General features: G+C 37.7%; 1 protein-coding gene across 3 annotated transcripts in view; it reads left to right on the top strand.

The window, feature by feature from the left end:
- The window catches only part of TAB3 (TGF-beta activated kinase 1 (MAP3K7) binding protein 3), a 49,210-nt gene extending 27,777 nt beyond the window's left edge, over window positions 1–21,433 (top strand). The window contains exons 2-8 of one of the 3 annotated variants that reach the window (XM_080341102.1): window positions 622–810; window positions 4,290–5,424; window positions 5,665–5,742; window positions 9,405–9,565; window positions 11,941–12,034; window positions 13,753–13,836; window positions 16,873–21,433. In XM_080341102.1, the coding sequence (XP_080197228.1) occupies window positions 709–810; window positions 4,290–5,424; window positions 5,665–5,742; window positions 9,405–9,565; window positions 11,941–12,034; window positions 13,753–13,836; window positions 16,873–17,021 (1,803 nt within the window). In that variant the 5' untranslated portion in view covers window positions 622–708 and the 3' untranslated portion in view covers window positions 17,022–21,433. Of the gene's footprint in view, window positions 1–621; window positions 811–4,289; window positions 5,743–9,404; window positions 9,566–11,940; window positions 12,035–13,752; window positions 13,837–16,872 lie in introns of all 3 variants that reach the window. The other 2 variants (XM_080341101.1, XM_080341100.1) reach the window with 2 other exon arrangements.
- The last annotated feature ends 314 nt before the right edge of the window (window positions 21,434–21,747 follow it).

The following is a 21,747-nucleotide window of genomic DNA, read 5'->3' as shown; positions in this document are numbered from 1 at the left end:
ATACAGAAATCCTGAAATAGAAAGTGGGTTTTTAGTCAGTAATCATGTTATTATGAATATAACAGGTGCTTTTCAAAATTCTTAAATAGATGCTTATCGTAATCCTAAAAAGGACTATTTAAATTCTGTTTAACTCTTGTTGCATTTCACAAAAATGGCTTCCAACTTCTTGGATTTGTAGTGATGTAAAGAGGAAAGAGTTGAAGCCCTTTTATTAGAGGAGTATTTTTGGGTATTTGTGTTACTTAGTTTTCCAGCCTGTTATTTCTAGAATGTTGTAAATAACGACGACACAAATGCTTTGTGATAACTTCAGACTTTTCTACAAATTCTTCAGAATTTCACTGGGAGTAAATACATAACAGTTCAGTTTTATGCAGGTTACACCTATGTGGTCTGAACTAGCAAAATGTCATGTAGACATACATACCTATGATACGTTAATGTTTTAATATTAGAGTTTGAGACATGATAATTCTAATTCTTGTGTTTAAGCCATTGTCTCTCTTGATATCTAGTTCTAAAAATGTAATATAGCAATTCTTCTACACATGCAGCTGAGGAAGAAGGAAAAGCTGTGATGGCTTAAAAGATAATTGATTGTGTTTTCTTTTTTTACAGAAAATGCCAGAAGCCTCAGAAGACCATAATCATTGGAAGGCCTGTTGACTTCCATTTTTTGGTAATCTGGAACATCATCAATCTGGCATGGCGCAGGGCAGTCAACAACTCGACGTGCAGGTACTCCATGATCTCCGACAACGTTTCCCTGAGATACCTGAAGGGGTGGTATCTCAGTGCATGCTTCAGGTATGGTGAAGAGTTTCTAAAAGTCTATGTATTTTATTTTTGTAGTATGAAAATTCTTTTTAGTAGTATACATGGAGCATAGGCTTTAATTCTTCATGTTTTATTTTGAAAGGGTGGAAGACTCCACTACTTACATTTTTGTCCTATCTTTTATGTGCAAAGGCTTTATTATTCTTCAGCTATGTTTATGGGTGTGTTTCCACTAACTATTCTTCCTTGTCTGTGCAACCTGTGACTGTATGCGTGCAGGGAACAATGAAAGTGGCTAATGGTATGATTACTGATAATGGCTACATAAATAACATACATTTATTGGAGGAGATTTTAGCGAACAGTGACTCATTCTTCCAACCTAAGGAACAAGCATTAGCTAGGAATCTAAAGGTAAAAATAAAAAAATAATAAAAAAAAAAAAGAAATATTTTTGCTGTCACTGTCCAAAGGTTTCATTTTGCTTCTCTGTTTCCAAGTCAGGTGGCTGTTCTTTTTTCAAAGTCATGTTTCATTTTTCAAAGTTGTGGTTGTCTGGGAATACCTTCTGTTGATGGCAAGATTCAGGAGTGGAATAGAAACATGTAAGATCTGGTTTGGCCTTGTGTGGCTGTGGCTAAGGTGGAACCTAATGTGATAAACTGCTGTATATGAAAGTAATGCAGCAGTGTTTGCATCTTACTTGTCCCTGGCAGAAAAGTAGGTATACTTATAACTGCAGCTGTAATTTTTGCATTGTGTTTTTTCTAAACCATACAAATACAAATTGCTTGCAGACAAATGTAGAGCAGGGGAAGCCCTGCAATGTAAAGCTTTACTTACTCTAGTCATCTCTTCTGTACTGCTAAGTACATGATCCTTTTGATGAACTCTGTTTAAGTCATAAACATATTTCGACTGATAAAATTAAAGGACTTCTAATGCTGCAGAAATATATGGTGTTCTGGGTAGCTAGTTAACATTACATTGCAAATGTCTGTCATTTTTTTTTAAGTGCAGAATTTGTTTCCTAACCCACTCTGTATTTGTTTTAAGATACATGACCTGGTTTCCATTAACCTTTTGCAATACATGCTCTAGATTTAAAACTGTGAATTTTTGACTTATCAAAAAATGAGTGTACTTTGAAATGGTAAATATATTCCATACCATGAGAAGCTCAGATCAGGGCCTGTCCTATCTATGTTCTTTCCACCCTGATGAAGTTACCTAAGGAAGCTGAGGATTCTCTATATGAAGTCCTGTTTAGATGGCAAGTGGCTGATGGTAGCGGTTAACTTGTTTTGAGACTGCTGTCCTGGCACTGTGGTGCTGGTTATTAATACAAGGTCTGGTTCCCACGTGTTCTGGTTTTAAATTTTTCTGTGATACATCTGGATATTCCCATTGACCACAGGGGTCTGGAAGGGGAGCTTGACATGAAGGGGAAGTAGTCAGGGGGAAGCATCCGTAGAATGAGAGCTATATGTAATTAAATGCTGGACTTTTCTGTTACGTTCAGTGGTAAGTCTTCATTTGAGAAGGTGCTGAACACGTATGTTCATCTGACAGTGAAATCATATGAAATTTTGGGAAAGTCATCTTCAATTTAGTATTAAGACTGACTAGGCATTAGTCCTTTAGAAAAGAAACGTAATGGTGACTTTTCAACCAATGGATAGGTTGTTAAATATTGTATTGCAAGGCCACATGAATATTAATATGTACACAAATTCTATATAGTGATAGTATTTAAAATAGAAGTGAAACCATTATTAATGTATCTTTAGAATGGTAATTTTAGCATACTAAGGAATGCAGAAGCGTATGCGTGTATGTATAGATAAATATGTACACGCTTCTTCTGGTGGGAGTTGCTGTATATCACGACAGGTATCACTCTTGGATCACATGTGACAAAGTTAGGGTGCTGAGGGCCAGATGTAGTTGAACTTAAAGTGAATTTTTCTCTAACTACTGTTTAAATTTAAAACTGAACCACCACTGGTACAGGCTGTTGTATGAGAAACTGATGAGTAGAAAAAATATATCCACAATCTGGAACACTTTCTAGTGACTTTACTCTTTTGGAAAATCTGTTATTTGTGTCTTACTCTTAACAAGACTAGATTAAGGTAAAATGAGTGGAGAGGGTAAGAAAGGAGAGTTCCCCGTTACACTTCTGATGGGATTCATAATTTATTGCCTGTATAGTTTCAGCTGCTGGCACCACAGAACAAATCAAACATTTACAGAGGTTATTTGATTTCCTCACTGATAATTGTCATGGCTTAACCCCAGCTGGCACGTAAGTCTCACACAGCCACTCACTCTCCCTGGTGGGATGGGGGGAGAATCAGCAGAGTGAGAAAACTCACGGGTTGAGATAAGTAAAGCAAAAGCCACAGACAAAAGCAAAGCCAAACAAGAGATTCATTTACTGCTTCCCATCGGTAGGCAAGTGTTCAGCCATCTCCAGGAAAGCCAGGCTCCATCATGCCTGACGGTGACTCGGGAAGACAAACTCCGTACCTCAGAATATTCCCCCCTTCTTTCTTCCTCCAGCTTTATGTACTGAGCATGACGTCCTATGATACTAAATATCCTTTTGGCCAATTTGAGGTCAGCTGTCCTAGCTGTGTCTCCTCCCAACCTTTTGTGCACTCTCTGCCGTCTCATTGGCTGGCCAGTATAAGAAGCTGAAAAGTCCTTGACCACTTGGTGACAACTAAAACATCACAGTGTTATCAACATTATTCTCATACTAAATCCAAAACATGGCACTATACCAGCTACTGGGAAAAAAATTCACTCTATCCCAGCCAAAACAAGGACACATATGAATAAACCTCTTCTTAGCTTTGAACCTGAAATTCTTACAGGCAGTTGAAATTATGTCAGAACTATAAGGTACTTTATGGTACTACCAGTACTTTTTCAAGCAATATTTATTCTGACTTCATTTTTAAGGCACTAAATTCTGTTCTACCAAGAGATGCCACTTTAAATGTTAGGTGTTTAAACTTTCAGATAAAAGAGAAATACTCAAGTAAATAGTAAAATAAAGGCGAAAACAGTTAATACTCAGTTAAAAATTAAAATGTCATCTGCATTTTTGTTTTGACTTTCCAGAGCTTGCAACTTGAATCTAGTTTAATTTGATTTGTATTGTTATTAGAATTAGTTAATTGTACATACCTGTTCCTTACAGAAGATGCCAAGAGTTCTAACCATTGCTTTCCCCAAAACTGGATGTGAATTTTTAATATGCCATATTGTAACTAGTGTTACCGTAGCATTTTGTAGGATGCAATGGGAGCTATGTACTACTTGTATAATATAACTTAGTAGGTATTACCTTTATTTCAAAATTCATGTCTATGAAATATTATCCCCTGTTGCGTTCAAGCTAGACTTGATTACAGCTTCAGTTGAGTGCTTGTTGAATGCTGAGCAGTGGCTTTTTCTTTTGCTATTTGACAATAACAGGTGTTCATTCTTACTTCTAGAACAACAACAACCTAGATGCCTGTTGTCGAGCCCTTGCACAGGAGAGCAACAAATACTTATACATGGAGTACCATAGCCCTGATGACACCAGAATGAATAGAAATAGCCTTTTGCACATTAATCTGGGTATTCATCCTCATACCAGCTATCATGCAGGGGATGGAGCTCAACTTAATGGTGGTCGTACACTGGTACATAGTTCAAGTGATGGACATATTGATCCACAACGCACAGCAGGTAAACAGCTGATATGCTTAGTTCAAGAACCACATTCGGCTCCTGCTGTTGTGGCAGCTTCTCCTAGTTACAATCCATTTTTCATGAATGACCAGAACAGAAATGCAGCTACCCCTCCTCCACAGCCACCTCCACAGCCATCTTCCATACAACCAGGAATGAACACGTCTGCTATGCAAGGCCCTCCTCCTACGTATATGCACATACCTCGGTACAGTACAAATCCCATTACTGTTACAGTATCACAAAACCTCCCCTCTGGACAGAGTGTACCCAGAGCTCTACAAATTCTTCCACAGATTCCAAGCAATCTTTATGGGACTCCTGGCTCTATTTATATAAGACAAACATCTCAAAGTTCTTCAGGACGACAGACTCCTCAGAATACACAGTGGCATTCATCGCCACAGGGCCCAGTTCCACATTATACTCCCCGTCCTCTACCTGTTTATCCCCATCAACAGAACTACCAACCTTCTCAGTATTCTCCTAAACAACCACAGATCCCTCAGTCAGCTTTTCGATCACCACCGGCATCCCAGTGTCCCTCTCCCTTTGGCTCTCCTCAACATCAAGTTCAGTCTCCTCAGCTGGGTCATCAGAGTTCACATGTTTTCATGCCTCCTAGTCCTTCAACTGTCCCACCCCACCCATACCAACAAGCATCCCAGACTTTTCAAAAACAAGGTGGTCACTCTGTATCGTATCTTCCTCCTTTTGCTGGACCTAGTTTATCCAAAGGTTCCATGAATAAAATAGAAATTACAGTTGAGCCACCACAAAGACCTGGGACTGCAATGAACAGAAGTCCTTCACCAATAAGTAATCAACCATCTCAACGAAACCAGCACCAGCTGTATGCAGCCACTACTCCTCCTTCAAGCTCTCCATCAAGAGGTATGTCGGGTCAACCCAAACCTCCGTTTAGTGTTAATCCAGTATATATTACCTACACTCAACCAACTGGACCTACAGGTGCGCCAACACAGTCTCCTAGGGTAATGGTATCTCAACCAAACCCAACCATTTTTAAAATCACAGTAGGTCGAGCGCCGACTGAGAATCTTTTAAATTTAGTGGACCAAGAAGAGCGTTCTGCAGCACCAGAACCTATTCAGCCTATTTCTGTAATCCCAGGATCTGGAGGAGAAAAAGGAAGCCATAAGTATCAGAGAAGTTCTAGTTCTGGATCAGATGACTATGCTTACACTCAAGGTAAATGTTTCACCCTGCAAATTTTATTACTGCAAAATGTTTTTCGGCTTGGTTTTGCTACTTAACTGAGAGGTTTTGAACATGTACATAGAAGAATAGAAATTGCACCAAAAATCATCTAATCATAGAGTTTGTTATGATTTAAAAAAAAATGCTGTGTTTCAGTCTGATACATAAAGAATTCCTGAGATTTCTTAAAGTTGCTATGCTTTTGATATTAGGGGAATTTCTTAATAGAAAACACTGGAGCTAATGAGAGTAAGTGGTTTATTCATATACTGTGTGTCTGGTTTGTAAGTTCTGCATTGAAGAATTTATTTTAAAAATTTACATGTGGATTTTATTATTTTTTGTGTTTGTTCTGTACTTGGGTACTTTATAAAACCTGAAGCACTAACTTCTGCAGGGAATTTGAATCCGATTTATTTGTTTTAGATTGAAGAATAGTAAGTGAAATCAGAGAGAGGTGGGATTGCAGCCAAAATTACTTCACATGTCAATGCAAATAAATGATATTTTTTGTTTTGAAAGGTTAGTCTAACCGAAGAATTAAGTAATTTAGTTTAAAAAAAAAAAAGGTGAAATCTCACCTTTAGCTGAAAACTGCTTTTCTCAGAGTAACCTGATTTATATTTATATTTATATTTATATTTATATTTATATTTATATTTATATTTATATTTATATTTATATTTATATTTATAAATATATTTTTAAAGTTGAGCAAATGAATCAATCTGCAAGCATTCAGACCAATCATTTGGCGTAATGACAGATAATCAGCAGCAATTATTTTTAAAGTGTGCCTTGTTTCTGCATTTGTGTTTTGAAAAGAGAGTATTCCCCCATTACTCCTTCTACCCTTCCTTTCGCTTTAGAGCACTGAAATAATGGTTATAATGCTGTGTTGTAGTTCTTGATGTCTTATTTCACTTTGTACCTTTTGAGCTCTTCTAACTCACAAGCAAAGAGCTGTTCTGTATATGATAAACCCAATTAGAAATGTTATTTAGAGAGAACGAACAATAGTAGGTCTGTAGTTCCTAGGCCATATGCTTTGTTTGGTAGTGTTCCTATTACAGCTTCATTAGAGATTGTCAGTTATGTGAGAAAAATTTAAGTAGCTTCACAAAACAGAAAAACATATTCTGAAATGTAAAATCTGGTTTTGCCTTTGTATCTTTGACTAGATTTGTGTATTTGGAAAACAAAACCAATAAAACTAGTTAGTGTATGCTTTTCGGGGCATCTGCTCTTGTGGCAGTATCTATCACAGCTGGGACTTTATGATAGCCTTTGGTATTGCCACACTGAAATAAATCGTAGAAGGATAAATGTTATATGATTTACTACCACAAAGGAGTCCTAAAGAAGAGTATATTTAACAGCGTAATAGAGGAAACAAGTTTATTTAATTTTCTTTGAATATGAACCATTGTGAAAAGCATTATGAAAAGTCCATTCTGGTGTCTATATTTCCACTGTTTCTTTGTAGTGCAAGTCATTTTTGATGAGTTGTACTAGAGTATAATGCAAAGCTATATAATGTGGTCATATCAGGTGTTAAGTTGGAGGAGTCACACAAAGACAAGATTTGATAGTCATAGTGGAAAATCATACAGCCTGGTATCTGTACTGTTTTGTTTCGTTTTGTTTTAATTTTGTGATCTCTTAAACTCTACTTTCATGACTTCCGCTACTTCAAAAAGAAGAGAACCATTTTGTTCAGTACTACTGGTAACTGTATTCAGGTGTGTTCAGCTCTGGGGCCCTTAACATAAAAAGGAAATGGACTTGTCAAAGCAAATCCAGAGTAGGCCACAAAGACAATCAGAGCACTGGAGCACCTCCCTTGTGAAGACAGGCTGAGAGAATTGAGGTTGTTCAGTCTGGAGAACAGAAGGCTCTAGGGAGACCTCATAGCAGCCTTCCAGTACCTGAAGGTACCTCAAGTACCTGAAGTACCTCAAGAAAGCTGGAGAGTTTTTTCACAAGGGCATATAGAGACAGGACAAGGGGTAATGGCTTTGAACTGAAAGAGGATAGAATTAGTTTAGATATAAGGAAGAAATTATTTACTGTGAAGGATGCTGAGGCACTGGCACAGGCTGCCCAGAGAAGCTGTGGGTGCCTCATCCCTGGAAGTGTTCAAGATTAGGTTGGATGGGGCTTTGAGCAAACTCGTCTAGTGGAAGGTGTCCCTGCCCATGGCAAGGGTTTGGAACTAGATGGTCTTTAAGGTCCTTTCCAACCCAAAGCATTCTGTGATTGTATTATTATAAAAACATCTGATGCTATTCTTGGATAAGACTTTCAGTGTTTGTTCCTTGGCTGTGGGTTGGTGGACCCAAACAAAATCCAAAGTATCATGCTACATTTTTGCACAGAATACTGACATCTGATAAAAAAACATTGTCATTTTTATGCTTCTGACTTGGTTTTATTTGTGGCCTCCCAGTAAGCTGTATCATATTTTTGCTTAATTTTTTAATTCTTTTTTTTTTTTTTTTTCCTAGCATGCAAATATTCTTGACATGTTTTTTCTCTGCCTGTGTTGGATAAGGGTGAATAAAAGGCCAGGTGCTGATTGGTGCCTTGTATGAAATAGCATTTTGCATGTTCTACAGCATCTTCATACATTTGAACAGTTTACTGAAACATCATTATATGAGCAGTGTGCTCGTCTGAATACCCACAGCAAATTTCTCTTATTTTTCTCTGTCCTAGTAGACTTTAATTGGGTTAAAACAACTAGATCAGAAAGTGCTAAGCATTATGCTAATTAACTTGACTGTTTTTGCATCAGAAACACACTTCCTACAGAAACTGAATATTATTTTTTAGCTAGTCAAAATGATTTCTTTTGCTGCTCTGGGAGCCTAACACCACCTTGTGACTGAGAGTCATAAATTTCAGTGCCATGACAAAAATATGAGAGAATGTTTAACAGCAGAGAGAGGTGAGAGGACAGCAGATCAGTTCTATTGTAGAATTAAAGACTCTGAAGCACCTAAGCTGCCCCTGCTTTTTATTTTCTGGATTCTGTAGTCTGTTTTATTGAAGTTCTATAGTTTTGCCTTCTATAGTTTTTTGCCTGGGGAATTTATATTATTGAGAATTACAGTACTCTCTGAAGAGCTAAGACTTCATAAAGTTTTAATAGTGTAATCTATAAAAGCAGTGAAAAAAAACAGTTCAGGACTGACATTTGGCTAATGTCTCAAGGCTAGTGTATCAGCTGCTATTGAGCAGCAGATAAGATCCGTATGTTACCTTCTGATCTTACCTCTGGTATTTATTTTTTTTGTCAGTACAGTATTAATGTAACTAGGTTGCTGTTTCATCCTGAGAAGCTGTCTCCTTGTACAGGTGCCTTTGTATTTTTGAGACGAGAAAGACCAAATGCAAAAAAAGAAGCTTTGGCCAAAATGGTAATATCAACTTCAAATTACTGTCTAAAATGTGTTTTTATTCTGGAAGAACTTTGTTCTAAATTATAGTTAATTTGGCATGAGAGCATCTTCACACTGATATTTGGCTGCATGTTTATGATCACTTTTTTTTTTCCAGAAAGGTCACTCATGAACCTTAAACATAAGTTAAGAATTCGGTTTTCCAGGTTTTTGTGTGTTAGTAACTATTTCTTCCATGTAAAACATTAGCCTTGCTGTTACATCAGCGAGCAAGGATGGAGAGATTAGCAAAGGAACTGAAGCTTGAGAAGGAAGAGCTCGAACGCCTGAAAGCTGAAGTCAATGGTATGGAGCATGATCTAATGCAGAGGCGGCTTCGAAGAGTTAGCTGTACAACTGCAATTCCAACAGTAAGCAATTTGTTAGTATTTTAGCTCAAGATACAAATTTATTTTTTATGTTTTTGTGAACTGAACTGTTATGCAAAAAAATATTTTGAAGTATAAAATCTTCACTCTTTGGAGATTATTTTTTTATAAGTTCTTGGTTTGTTGTAAACCAGTTCTTATTATTTAAGAAATAGGTATGTATCCAGCTTTTTTAGTCTTTACAACAGAATTTCTGAAACTTGTGTACATGTGGTTTTATAGACCACAGAACTAAATAGATCTTTCCTAATAACCTATAAAAGTGTACGTCCAAGTCTGTGTAAAGAGCCCAAGCTGTACACAGCTTGGTGATCCTGCAGCAAGGTTTCACATTTTTTTAAAGGTTTTTTTTTTATATTATGGTACATTTTTGCTTGAGTAGTTGCGTCTCATTGACAATCTATTTTCTATTTGGTATGTACAGAATGTGCCAAGTAACTTTCCAGTGGTGATATTGTCCCAACTAGTTGGCACTTCTCTCTCCTCTTTTCTCTGTTGATTCTTCCTATCTGTGCGACTTCCAGCTGCAAGTGACTCACACTCAGACATCTGCATGGCTCTGATAAGAGAATTTGTCTGACTGAAAAATAACTTCCACATTGTGTGGTTGTTAGCCAATCAGTTCAGACTTACTGTGTTGACGTAAAAAATGCATACAGATGTAGACTGGAAGGCATAATAGGGGCTGTTAGCTGCTTAACTAGTATGGCTGCTGTATGTCTCACCTGTCTGAGGGCAGCATTTGGCAGCTATGTTCCTGGGAAGGAATACAGAGATACTGCCTGAGTGTGCAAGGATGAGGTTAGGAAAGCCAAAGCCCAGGTGGAGTTAAATCTGGCATGGCATGTCAAAGACAAAAAGAAGGGCTTCTATTAGTGCATTGGTGACAAAACGAAGGCTAAGCGAAAATGTGGGCCCCTTGCTGAATGTGACAGTGAACCTGGTTACATAGGACATAGAAAAGGCTGAGAAACTGAATATCGTCTTTGCCTCAGTCTTTACAGATCTTCATGAATCCTGAGTCCCAGAGACACTGGGAAAAGTCTGGAGCAAGGAAGGTATACCCTTGGTGGAGAGGATCAGGTCAGGGAATACTTAAGCAGAGTGGACATACATGAGTTCATGGTCCTAGATGGGATGCACCCATGAGTACTGAGGGAGCTGGTGGATGTCTCCGCAAGGCATCTGTCCTTGTAGATAATCTTTGATTACGGTGTTTAGAAGAAGTGCCCAAAGACCTAGAGAAGAGCAAATGTCACTCCTGTCTTCAAGAAGGAGGATCCAGGGAGCTACAGGCTGGTCACCATCACTTGATGATTAAGTATCTCCTCTGTGAGGAGAGACTGAGACAGCTGGGACTGTTCAGCCTGAAGAAGAGAAGGTTCGAGGGGATCTTACCAGTGTATATAAATACCTGAAGGGAGGGTGCAAAGAGGACAGAGCCAGGCTCTCTTCAGTGGTGCCCAGTGATAGGACCAGAGGTGATGGTCACAAACTGAAACACAGGAGGGTCCCTCTGAACATCAGGAAATACTTTTCTACTATGACGGTGACTGAGCACTGGCATGGATTGCCCAGGGAGGTTGTGGAGTCTTCATCTTTGGAGATGTTCAAAAGCTGTCTGCCATCTGGGCAGAGAGGTTGGACCAGATGACCTCCAGAGGTCCCTTCCAACCTCAAACATTCTGTGATTTTGTGACTCTGTCTGTGCTGCTGGAATGTGTCCTAGGGTAAGATAGTTATTCCTGCATATGTGTTAATAATCGCTGCTGCTGCTAGCATTAAGAACACTTTGTTTTCCAGTAATGTAGGGTTTCTTAATGATATCCAAGTATATGGACTTAACTGATTATTCTGTTAAGAATAATTACTGCCTTGCAGCATCAAACAATGTAAATATACTGGACTGGAATTTTTGGCATGTTGGAGCTCCTTGGGGTGATGCGAATAAATAAACTTCTGACCTTATTCGGTTATAATAAAGTAATAATTAATGTGAGTGCAGCTCATATTCTTTTTCCTGATCATCTCGATGTGAACTCATGTAGCAAGTCATCAATTTATACAGAATTTTTTAAGGTGTATGGTTTTATAAACTTGAGCTTATCTATGTCTTCTTACTAATGCACTTTAATATTAAAGTAGCTTGTTCATTTTTTTTTTAGTTTGGTTTCATTTCCTCTTCAAATGCCAATAGAATAATGTATTTTGAGGGAATAAATTGAGCAGGAGGAACAGGACAGACAGTGGAATCCTGGCTATTCTTTCTCTGTTAACGAAGATAGAGCAATGTGATTTCTGTGTCAGATAACATGCTGATTTTCCCCCACCTACTATTTTGCTTTTTCTCTTTCTAGCCTGAGGAAATGACCAGATTGAGAAGCCTCAACAGACAGCTCCAGATAAATGTTGACTGTACGCTGAAAGAAGTTGATCTCCTTCAATCTAGAGGTACGGAACTGATAGTTTTTTAAAAACAAGATATAGATATGAGTGGGCGTGTTGATCTATTTGAGGGTAGGAAGGCCCTACAGAGGGATCTGGACTGGTTGGATTGTTGGGCTGAGGCCAGTCGTATGAGGTTCAACAAGGCCAAGTGCCAGGTCCTGCACTTGAGTCACAACAATCCCAGGCAGTGCTGCAGGCTGGGGGAAGAGTGGCTGGAAAGCTGCCTGGCGAAAAAGGACCTGGTGGTGTTGGTGCCAAGTGGCCAAGAAGGCCAGCAGCATCCTGGCTTGTATCAGAAATAGTGTGGCCAGCAGGACCAAAGAAGTTATTTTCTCACATACTCAGCTCTGGTGGGGCTGCACCTCAAATCCTGTGTTCAGTTTTCGGCCCGTCACTACAGGAAGACATTGAGGTGCTTGAGAGAGTTCAGAGAAGTGCAGCAGAGCTCTGAAGGGTCTGGAGCACAAGTCTGATGAGGAGCAGCTGAGGGAACTGGGGCTGTTCAGCCTGGAGAAAAGGAGGCTGAGGGGAGACCTTGTTGCTGTCTACAACTACTCGAAAGGAGGTTGTAGCATGGAGGGTGTTGGTCTCTTCTCCCAAGTAGCAAGTGACAGGACAAGAGGAAATGGCCTCAAGTTGCACCAGGGGAGGTTTAGATTGGATATTAGGAAACAAATTCTTCTCAGAAATGGTTGTCAGGCATTGGAACAGGCTGCCCAGGGAAGTGATGGAGTCACCATCCCTGGAGGTATTTAAAAGATGCGTAGATGAGGTTCTTAGGGACGTGGTTTAGTGGTGCACTTGGCAGACTTAGGTTAATGGTTGGACTCGATGATCTTGAGGGTCTTTTCCAACCTAAATGGTTCTATGATTCTAATATATTATGTGCTGAAATATGGATACTTGGACTCTTTAAAGTTAAATATCAGTATCAACTTACCTCAAAAAGGTGTCTCTTTCAGTTGCTACCTGACAAACTTGACTTGGTAATATTTCTGTTGGACAAGTTATATTACATTACCAAGAAGATGATGACTTAAAAGTTACTTTGTTAAGAGCAAATAAAAAAAAAAAATACTCATTAGTGAAATTTCTTTACTTAAATTTTTAACTTTTTCATGACAAAGGGTCTGACTATGTAATTCAAAACACAACTACAGCTTGCAACCAAGAAGCTGGCAAACAGGAATCTACTTAGGTCTTTAAAAGTCCTCTCTCTGCAATAGAAACTTGACATAAATATTACTACAAATAGATTAGAATATGCATAGTCCTCCTTTTTTACCAAGACTTTGTGCTACAGAATATTTATAAAGCAAGGCAGAACATTGAGCTGGAGTTGATTCTTCTGTATGGGATTAGCCTATAAAAATTATTTAAATCAACACAAAACTGAAAATATGTGGCAAAAAGCTAATATATAATGTCATAATAAAACGATGGATAAAATCTGAATGCTCTAGATCAAATTATTTTCACTGGGGGGCCACGTCAGCCTCACAGTTGCCTTCAGAGGGCCGAATGTAATTTTAGGACTGTATAAATATAACTACTCCTACATCGACACAGTCCTAAAATTACTTTCGGCCCGTTGAAGGCAACCATGAGGCTGATGTGGACCCTGGTGAAAATGAGTCTGATGCTCCTTTTCTAGATGTTCTGTATCACTGGCATAGGCATGTGAATAACCTGAGAGTTACGCTTTCTTACTTTCCTGACAGGAAACTTTGATCCGAAAGCCACATGTAACTTCTATGATAACATAGAGCCTGGTCCTGTTGTGCCACCAAAGCCATATAAAAAAGGTACGTCAACAAACAAGCATCAGGTTACCTCATCTGCATTAAGAAAGCTTCTGCATTTTTTTTCATTTTTTAAAAAAGTACCCTGTGATGACAAGAAACAATTCTAATTATTATAACTTTTCTCTATATGTAAACCAAACCAGAACATTTCTAAGTGCGGTAATCCTTGCTACAACTTGTTTTCCTTGGGCAGTTTGTTGCAAATGAATGTTCTGTTAATATGTTGTTTGTAAATACTGTTATTCACTAATAGAAAAACAGTTGAAACTAGACAAACTTTTAAGTGTTAATTTCAGCTGCCTAATTATGTTTTTTAAAATACTTCTAGGTTAAAAGCTCTATGTCAGGTTTGTTTAGCTGTTGTCTAATACATGTTGTTAGGATTTTATAGTTTAGTTGAGATCTTTTGTGCAAGTTTAATTGGTCATAGCAGCTTTTTAAATTTTTCATTTATATTTTTAATTATATTTTAACTTGACCGGTTACCCTTGACCTAGTTTTTGTGCAGAGTATGAATTTCACAGTAGCCCTGAAGTTTTAGCACAGCAAGAGCTTCAAACATTTTAAGGACCAAGTCAGAACACATTTCCTCACATTTGTCAAAAGAGATACCAGTGTCCCATTTGTACAAGTTCATTACTGAGTTCTAGAATTTTCTTGTGTTAATGGTGTAGTATCTAGGATTCATATCCAGCTGAGGGCACTTAAGTTTTATGTAAGCACAAGAGATACGTATTTGGTGTCACTTTTTGTCCAGTGGAGATTTGGTCAGTGTGCCCCAGAGTGACTCAGCTCACCCTAAGCAGACACCTAGTGGCCACGTAGCTCCATGGCTCTCTGAACTCCACTAGATTTAGTGAGGATTTTGGCACAGATGCCTACCTTTTGTCTCAGGTATTTTTGAACCTGTTTTTCTGTGGGTTTTTTTTGTTTGGTTTGTGTTTTTTACTTCTTGAAATCTTTTAAAAGAATGGTTCCAAATGTTAGTGGAAGTTTTTAAACATGTTGTATCTTTCTGCTGAAATAACCAGTCTAGGATCTTCTGCTCTAATATAGAGAGAACAGTAGTCTTTTCTCTGAAAATGTTATGTGTGATAAGATGATAATATTGTGTCTCCTCTTGCTTGTAACTAGCATGTACTGAAGCTGTTAGCAAAAAAGAAGTCAGTCTTCTGAACTAGTAATCATATAGTCTACTTGAAAGGGCAAATTTTGTAAATAAGTTCTGGCTGCTGATAAGCGCTTCACAAAGGTTTTTGCAGTTGAATTCATACAAGGAAATTTTCCCCCTCTTTCGAAGCAAGTATTTTACCCTTCAGTGTAGCAAAATGCTTCGTATGTGAGAATTTAAAAGAAAAGGAAGACCCAGAACTACTGATGGTAGTTAAAAAAAAAAAACAACCAACAGTACTGGGATCTGTCCGCTGCATAGGTGGTAGTGTCCAGGAAGGACGGGAGCAGCAGGTGAGCAGAGTCATGAAGGTAGTTGCTTGGATTCACGTTAAATTGCAGTGGTCATATGGTTGATTTAAGTCACTGCTATTTGCGATGCTTGAAGAGATCCTCTTAATTACACTAGCCTATTTGTTTTATTATTTCAAAGCAATATAATACTCAAAACTTGCATGAAATAATTTATTTTATTTGGCAATTGGAGAAAGAGTGCTGTGTAAGGCTTTGTATGACTTTTATAACTAGCTTCCCGGTTTTGTCTGTGCACTTCTTAGAGATCAGTTTTAGGGCTGATGTACTGTACTCTTGAGTTTTGCTTCTAACATGGAATCATCCACTTTATTTTTCTTCAAAAATTCCATTTCCTTTATATTCAGCTGTTGAAGGCGTGGGGCAGACAGACGGGTAGGCTCAGACAAGGGTCTGCTCTGTGCTGCTGTCTGGCTAGTAGACATGAATGCTGTCTAGTACCCACACTACTTGCTTCCTTAGGAGGAATTCGTTGCAGCCAAGCACTGTTAATGTGACTACACAGCTTCTGGACTGGAAAGAGTTTACATCAAAGCAAGGAGGTTGATTTTATTTTCTTTATGTATGTCTCTGAAGACAAACCTTAATACTGTTTGTACTAACTTTGTCATCAACCATCTGCTTGATTTCTTAGCAGATGACAGCAGTGTGTGCACTTTGAATTACAAATTGCAGTCATTTTTTTACAGCATAAGTTCTATTTTAATTAAGCTGTTCTACAGATGTTGGTTTAGCAGATGGGTGTCTTAACCTTACCTTCTAGATATGTGTGCCAATGTTGTTTTGAATATTAACATTTTGTAAACTCCATATCCTAGAAGTATTTGTCACTTTTAGTAGATAACCTGAGGTCTTAAAGTGATGGTAGGAGATATCGGAAAACCGAGTCTTTCCATGGATTTATACCTAAAGTATGATTTGCATACATAATGATTTTATGAATGAAAATAAATGTAAGTGCTGATTCACATACAGACATCCCTGCTGCAAAGCCATGAGGAAGAAGAACGATCATCTTGTTTTGGAACATGTGTACCATTTAATTTTTAGATTGTATTTTCTTCAGCCTGGATAAATGCTAGTAAAAGATGCAGAAAATATATTGTGTGTCAGAGTGTTTGAAGGAACTAAGTTAGAAGTAGTCTTTCACTTCAAGTAAAATAGGATTATTGGAATTTAGAATTTGGTAATAGACTGCTGTATGTAAACCTATGAAGTAATTTCTTAACAAGAAAGTGTTGCAGTGCCAGTAACAAACTTCTCAGTATGTTTTAAGCTATTAAACCTTCAACAGTGTCAGTGACCTAACAGTGGTGACTACACTTTTTGTGGTTAAGTGACTCTTTACAGAAGTGAAATACTTTAAATGTTCAGATTTCACAAACTAGACTAGAGGTACTTTAGCAAAAGACCTTTAGCGTTACCCAAGTGGAAAGGTTTCCACATTCATTTTAAGGTAGAATGTTTAGTGAGATGACAAACCAGTAGTGTGATCTTGCCTATCATCTGTCTCTTCTGAAATAAGAAAAAATATTTTCCTTTGGCTTTTTTTAGAGCATCAAAACACCTCCAAACAGACTTCACGGACTCAGCCAAGAGATGAAGATTTTGAGGGGGCTCCATGGAATTGTGATAGCTGCACCTTTCTAAATCACCCAGCACTAAATCGCTGTGAGCAGTGTGAAATGCCACGCTACACCTGAAGATCAAGAAGGGGCTGCATTGGGTTGAAAACAGGCTCTCAAGCTGACAGCTGTAGGAGAAGGAAACATGGGGAACCTTTCAGTCCATCCACTTGGCCTTTGCCAGTCAACAATCTTCATCTTGCAAGGGGTGGGAGTAATGTGTTAAGATGTTTCTGCTTGCGCTACAGTAAAAATAAAGAAGTTAAGGGTGAAAATCTTTCTTATCCCATTGCAGTGAGCAAAGCAGAAAATGAAACCTGAAAATGCAAAAGGATTCATTTTGGGAAGAATGTATACAGGAAAGCAAATAACTACTGGTGTTCAGTCCTGTGGTTCTAGCTACTGCATAGTGGCTCTAAAAAAAATATACTGTTTTGTTTTGGAGTTTTTTTGGAAAAAAATTATAGGACTCTCAGTAATGGTGTGAAATGTTACACTTAACCAGAAAAACTGAAGAGCCAGAACTGACTTAACCTGGCCACAGCTAGCTGGAAAACAAAGGCTCCCTGTGCTTCTAGATTGTAAACTACTGAAAAAGAAGACAGGTAAACGCAACGATAAATTTTGTAATGTATAAAAACAAGGAGAAGGGTATTTGTAATTGCTGCTTTTCTTCAGGGTAACTTACGTCTACAAAAAATTGCTGTTTGAAATAGTAACCTAAGGTGACTAAATGAGATACCGTATGAGTGTCATGGAGAGTTTAATCAGAGGTAATTTTTTACAGTCCCTTTTGCTTGTACAGTGCTCACCTGGCTGTGTCAACACTGATAACAAACTAAGAATGAATTCTACCATATTATGGATGAAAATACTGCTGCATGCTTTCATTAGGCCGTCGTGTTTCAAAGCTAAAAGTATGCTTTTATATACAACAATCTTTGGAGCCTGTGCTCTGCAGCAGCACAGTGACATATGCCAAACAGCCTACTCCAAATTCAGTTAGGAAGACTTGAGCTTAGCCATGGCTGTGTGTGAGAAGAATTTGTACCCAGTTCCTGAGGCTTTTTCAGATTCCATTTGTGAAGAATTCACAATGTTTACAGCACAGAAGGTACTTTGTGCCCCAGTTCAAAGTTAGCTGAAAAATAATTAATCAGTTAGCTCTTCAGTAAAGGTTTATTTGCACATTGTTAATAAACCAGCCTGTATAAAATAGATGCCAGATCCTGAAAAATTACACACTGCATTCTTTTTATTTTGGTCAGGAAATATTAGCTGTAGGTTGAAGAACACAAGACTTGCAACTGAAAATCATACTGGTACTTTTATGCGTATGATATACAGTACTATAAAGGTGATGTTCAATTCATTTGAATAGTTCAGGTTGCTGTAATAAAGCACTCAATACTTGTGAAATCGAACTTGGGTTCGGGTGGCTGAATGATTACGTTACACGACTGTGTGACTGAGTAGGATGTTCTTGTGTACTGGTCAGAGGCTGGTACAGTGCGTTTGAGTTTTTATGGTGTAACTTTGTCAAGATTCAAAGACACAACCAAGCACGTCAGCTGAGCTGTGGTATTTGACTTTGCAACTGTGAGGCAAAATGTGCTGGCTAAACCTTACCAGAAGAGATTTAAACTACTTCATTTTAAATTGTTCTTAGCTGATGACAGCCACATCCATATGGTCAATTACCACAATTCACTTGATGTGTGATAACATGTTAAGCTGTGGTAGAACAATCATGTGTCTGAATCCTTATTTAAAATCAAGCAGCGTTTGTAAGGGGTGGGTAAAGGAAAATTCACTGCATTGCTCAATCAAGTGTCTTCTCTCCCACCAGTTTATAAAGATAACAGTGAAAAACAAACTATGATCTTAGATGAGGAACCAATATTTTATCTGGCATTTTTCAATATGTTCTTGCACTAATTAAATCTTCAGTGTAATTTTAAATAAGCTAAGATATCTCCAGCAATCAGTGTGCATCACTGATGAGTAAAACAAAGTCAAAGGCATCAGAGAGAGCTAGTTTCCCTTCCCTTCCCATGTGGGGAGCTCGTCACATGTGAAAAGGGGTAAAAAAATTGCTGTCAAATGAAGTTAGAAGGCAAATACTAATTTTGTTCATGTAAGTGGACAGTCTGACAAAACAGATAATTAGAAAACAGATGAGCAGAAGCATTGTACCTAGGATAAGCAGTACTGTTGTTGTTATCAGCTGTATAATGAATTACTCAAAACAATGCCAGTAACTTCATGACTTTTCTATTGTGATGCCTTTGCCTTTGTATTATTTCAATTTTCTGTTCATTTATACTTCTGTTGAAGTTCTAGAAGCATTTGTTTTTGCTGGAATTACAAAATGATAGCAACTGAAATGACGGCAAATGAGAGTAGATGTGTCATGCATCAGTACAGTTGTGCCATTTTCAGACAGAATAGATGCTACTTTTGAAAAGGAGGCGGCGGGGGGGGAAATGCATGCAGTCCGATAATTCCCTGAACTGTAATAACCATAAATGGAGACTTGTTAATCTTTGTCATAACTTCACTAGAGGGAGAGAAGGAAGGCTGCTGTGACAGCAAGATACTTTTTGCAAGACTGAATGAGTGCTGTTAAATTGCAAATGAATATACCTTCTTACCAATAATTTTACTTCAGTTTTTCAATTACTCTCATTTGTTGCTTGTACAAAAAAAAAAACCAACACCCTTCTGTTGTATTCTTTTACTTGTAAATGCCCACACTCAGACATTAATAGTACAGACTTTACATGGTGCTTGAATATTTCTAGTTTATTAGAATGTAAATTGTGTTTTGAATATTGGAAGACTCTTTTTCCTTCTGAAAGCAGGTGACGCTGTTCACACCCCAACTGAATTGTAGATTATGCCAAAAAGATTGGTCTATGTAATATTTATTGAATGCACATAAAACCCTAATGTCAGCTGGCATACAAAATGCACTGTATTGTATAAAACTTGTGTGTGTGTGTGTGTGAATGGTGGGATGCTGATGCTATTGTGTTGAGTTAATGCACTACCTGTGTTTTCTTTTTTTCCTTAATGACTGAGCTTTCCCTCAACCACGCTACTAGAGTGATAGAGTTTGTAACTGACTTGAACATTCAGATATTCAAAATGATTTCACTGTTCACTGAAATTTTATAAAGCTTATTTTATATTTACTGTGCTATTAAGATGAATTCCCTTTAATTATAGAATACTACTGTAGTTCTTTACAAGTTTATTTAGAGTGGGGCTTGTGGAAAATGATTCAGAACATAGCAAACCAAAAGAAATCCTGAACTTTGGATCTACTTTTAATTTGATGTAATTACTAATCTTGTTTGGGTGAAGAGGAAAGGGGTGGGAAGTCAAGCAAAAGGAAGTACTTTGTAAAATGTAGTCTTAGATCAGATTGAATTGTGTATCTGTGTGTCTGTGGTATGTGTGTGTTTCCCTTGAAAAATGGGAGGTGTGGTGATAAGGTGTAATAATTCTTAAAAGAGCTGGTCTCAGTACTTTCCAATTGTGGTATGCTACTAAATCACATTTTTTTAAAAAAACCTTTTCTTTCAGTCATTTTATCTGTCCCAGTTATACATCTCTCATTTCTGAATACTTTTACGTATAATATTGATTGTAAAACCCCTTGAAACTGAAATAAAGATACTTGAGTTGAAATGGGGACAAAACAAAATAAAAACAACGACGAATGTTTTAAAATGGAATGTGAGAATATTAAATATGTTTAAAACAAGCTTGTCATCAGGATGATAGTTTTTGTTTTAAAATTCAGTGGTATACCCTAGAATGTGAAAATTACTATCCTGACGAGAAGTGGACAGTTGGACATAAACAATTTATCAGCTTCTTTGGTACCACAGAATTTCTGTGCCCTATACTGCAGTGACTCTAAATCCCATAAAGAAAGAAGACATGCGCAGATATCACATCTCATAGTTAGTACTGTCTCTATGTGCTGCTGCATTTGTTTTGTTTCAAAATGTCAATATTTTACGAAACTAGCCATTACTGAATTTTGCCAGATTTCTTCAGTTTGAGGCTTTCATTCCTGTTTATGTCCATAAATATTAATGCAAATATTTTTCTTGGTTTTGAGTAATCAGAAATCAATGGAGTTAATGCAATATTATAATCCTGGATTTTCAGTACCTTTGAAACCGATTTTAAAAACCTGTGTTCTTGAAACTTATTTATTTATGGTGGCACCAGTGTATCTAATCCGTGTTTCCTGCTGTGTGAAACCTTGTTAAATTTTTTCATTAAAAAAGGAAGACACGATCTTGTTTAATCCTGTATATATGGTGTCTACATTCTAGATCTGTGTATGCTGTGAATGAACTTATTACTAAGAGATGAAATTGTATAAAAGCATTCAGAGGCTATGCATGCATGGTACCTCCAGAAAGTGCATACTCAGAGTTGCAGATTCCTGCAAAAATAAATTAATAAAACCAAGCAAACATCACATCCTGCATTTGTTCTTGTATGTAGTAGGAAACATTTTTAAAATACAGCTTTTTTGCTTTCATAGTCCAATTGTTTCTGGTCTTCAGCTTGAACTCGTAGCTATGGCAGATTTGTTCCAGGGCTTTTGGAGTTCTCTTTTTGGTGATCAGTGTGATTCTCATTAGGCACTTGCTGAATATCAAACTGGGGTCCAAACCCTATTCCTGTGAATGTTGACGGCCTATATGAGCAGGAGTCCTGTTTAGGTGGTGGATATTCTGTGCAGTTTCTGATATAGAAGCAGGACGTTGGATGTTGA

The sequence above is a fragment of the Nesoenas mayeri genome, assembly GCF_963082525.1.
Source record: "Nesoenas mayeri genome assembly, chromosome: 1".
Taxonomy (NCBI): Eukaryota; Metazoa; Chordata; class Aves; order Columbiformes; family Columbidae; genus Nesoenas; species Nesoenas mayeri.
Note: the sequence above shows the minus strand (reverse complement) of the source record. Positions and strands in the feature narration are given on the sequence as shown.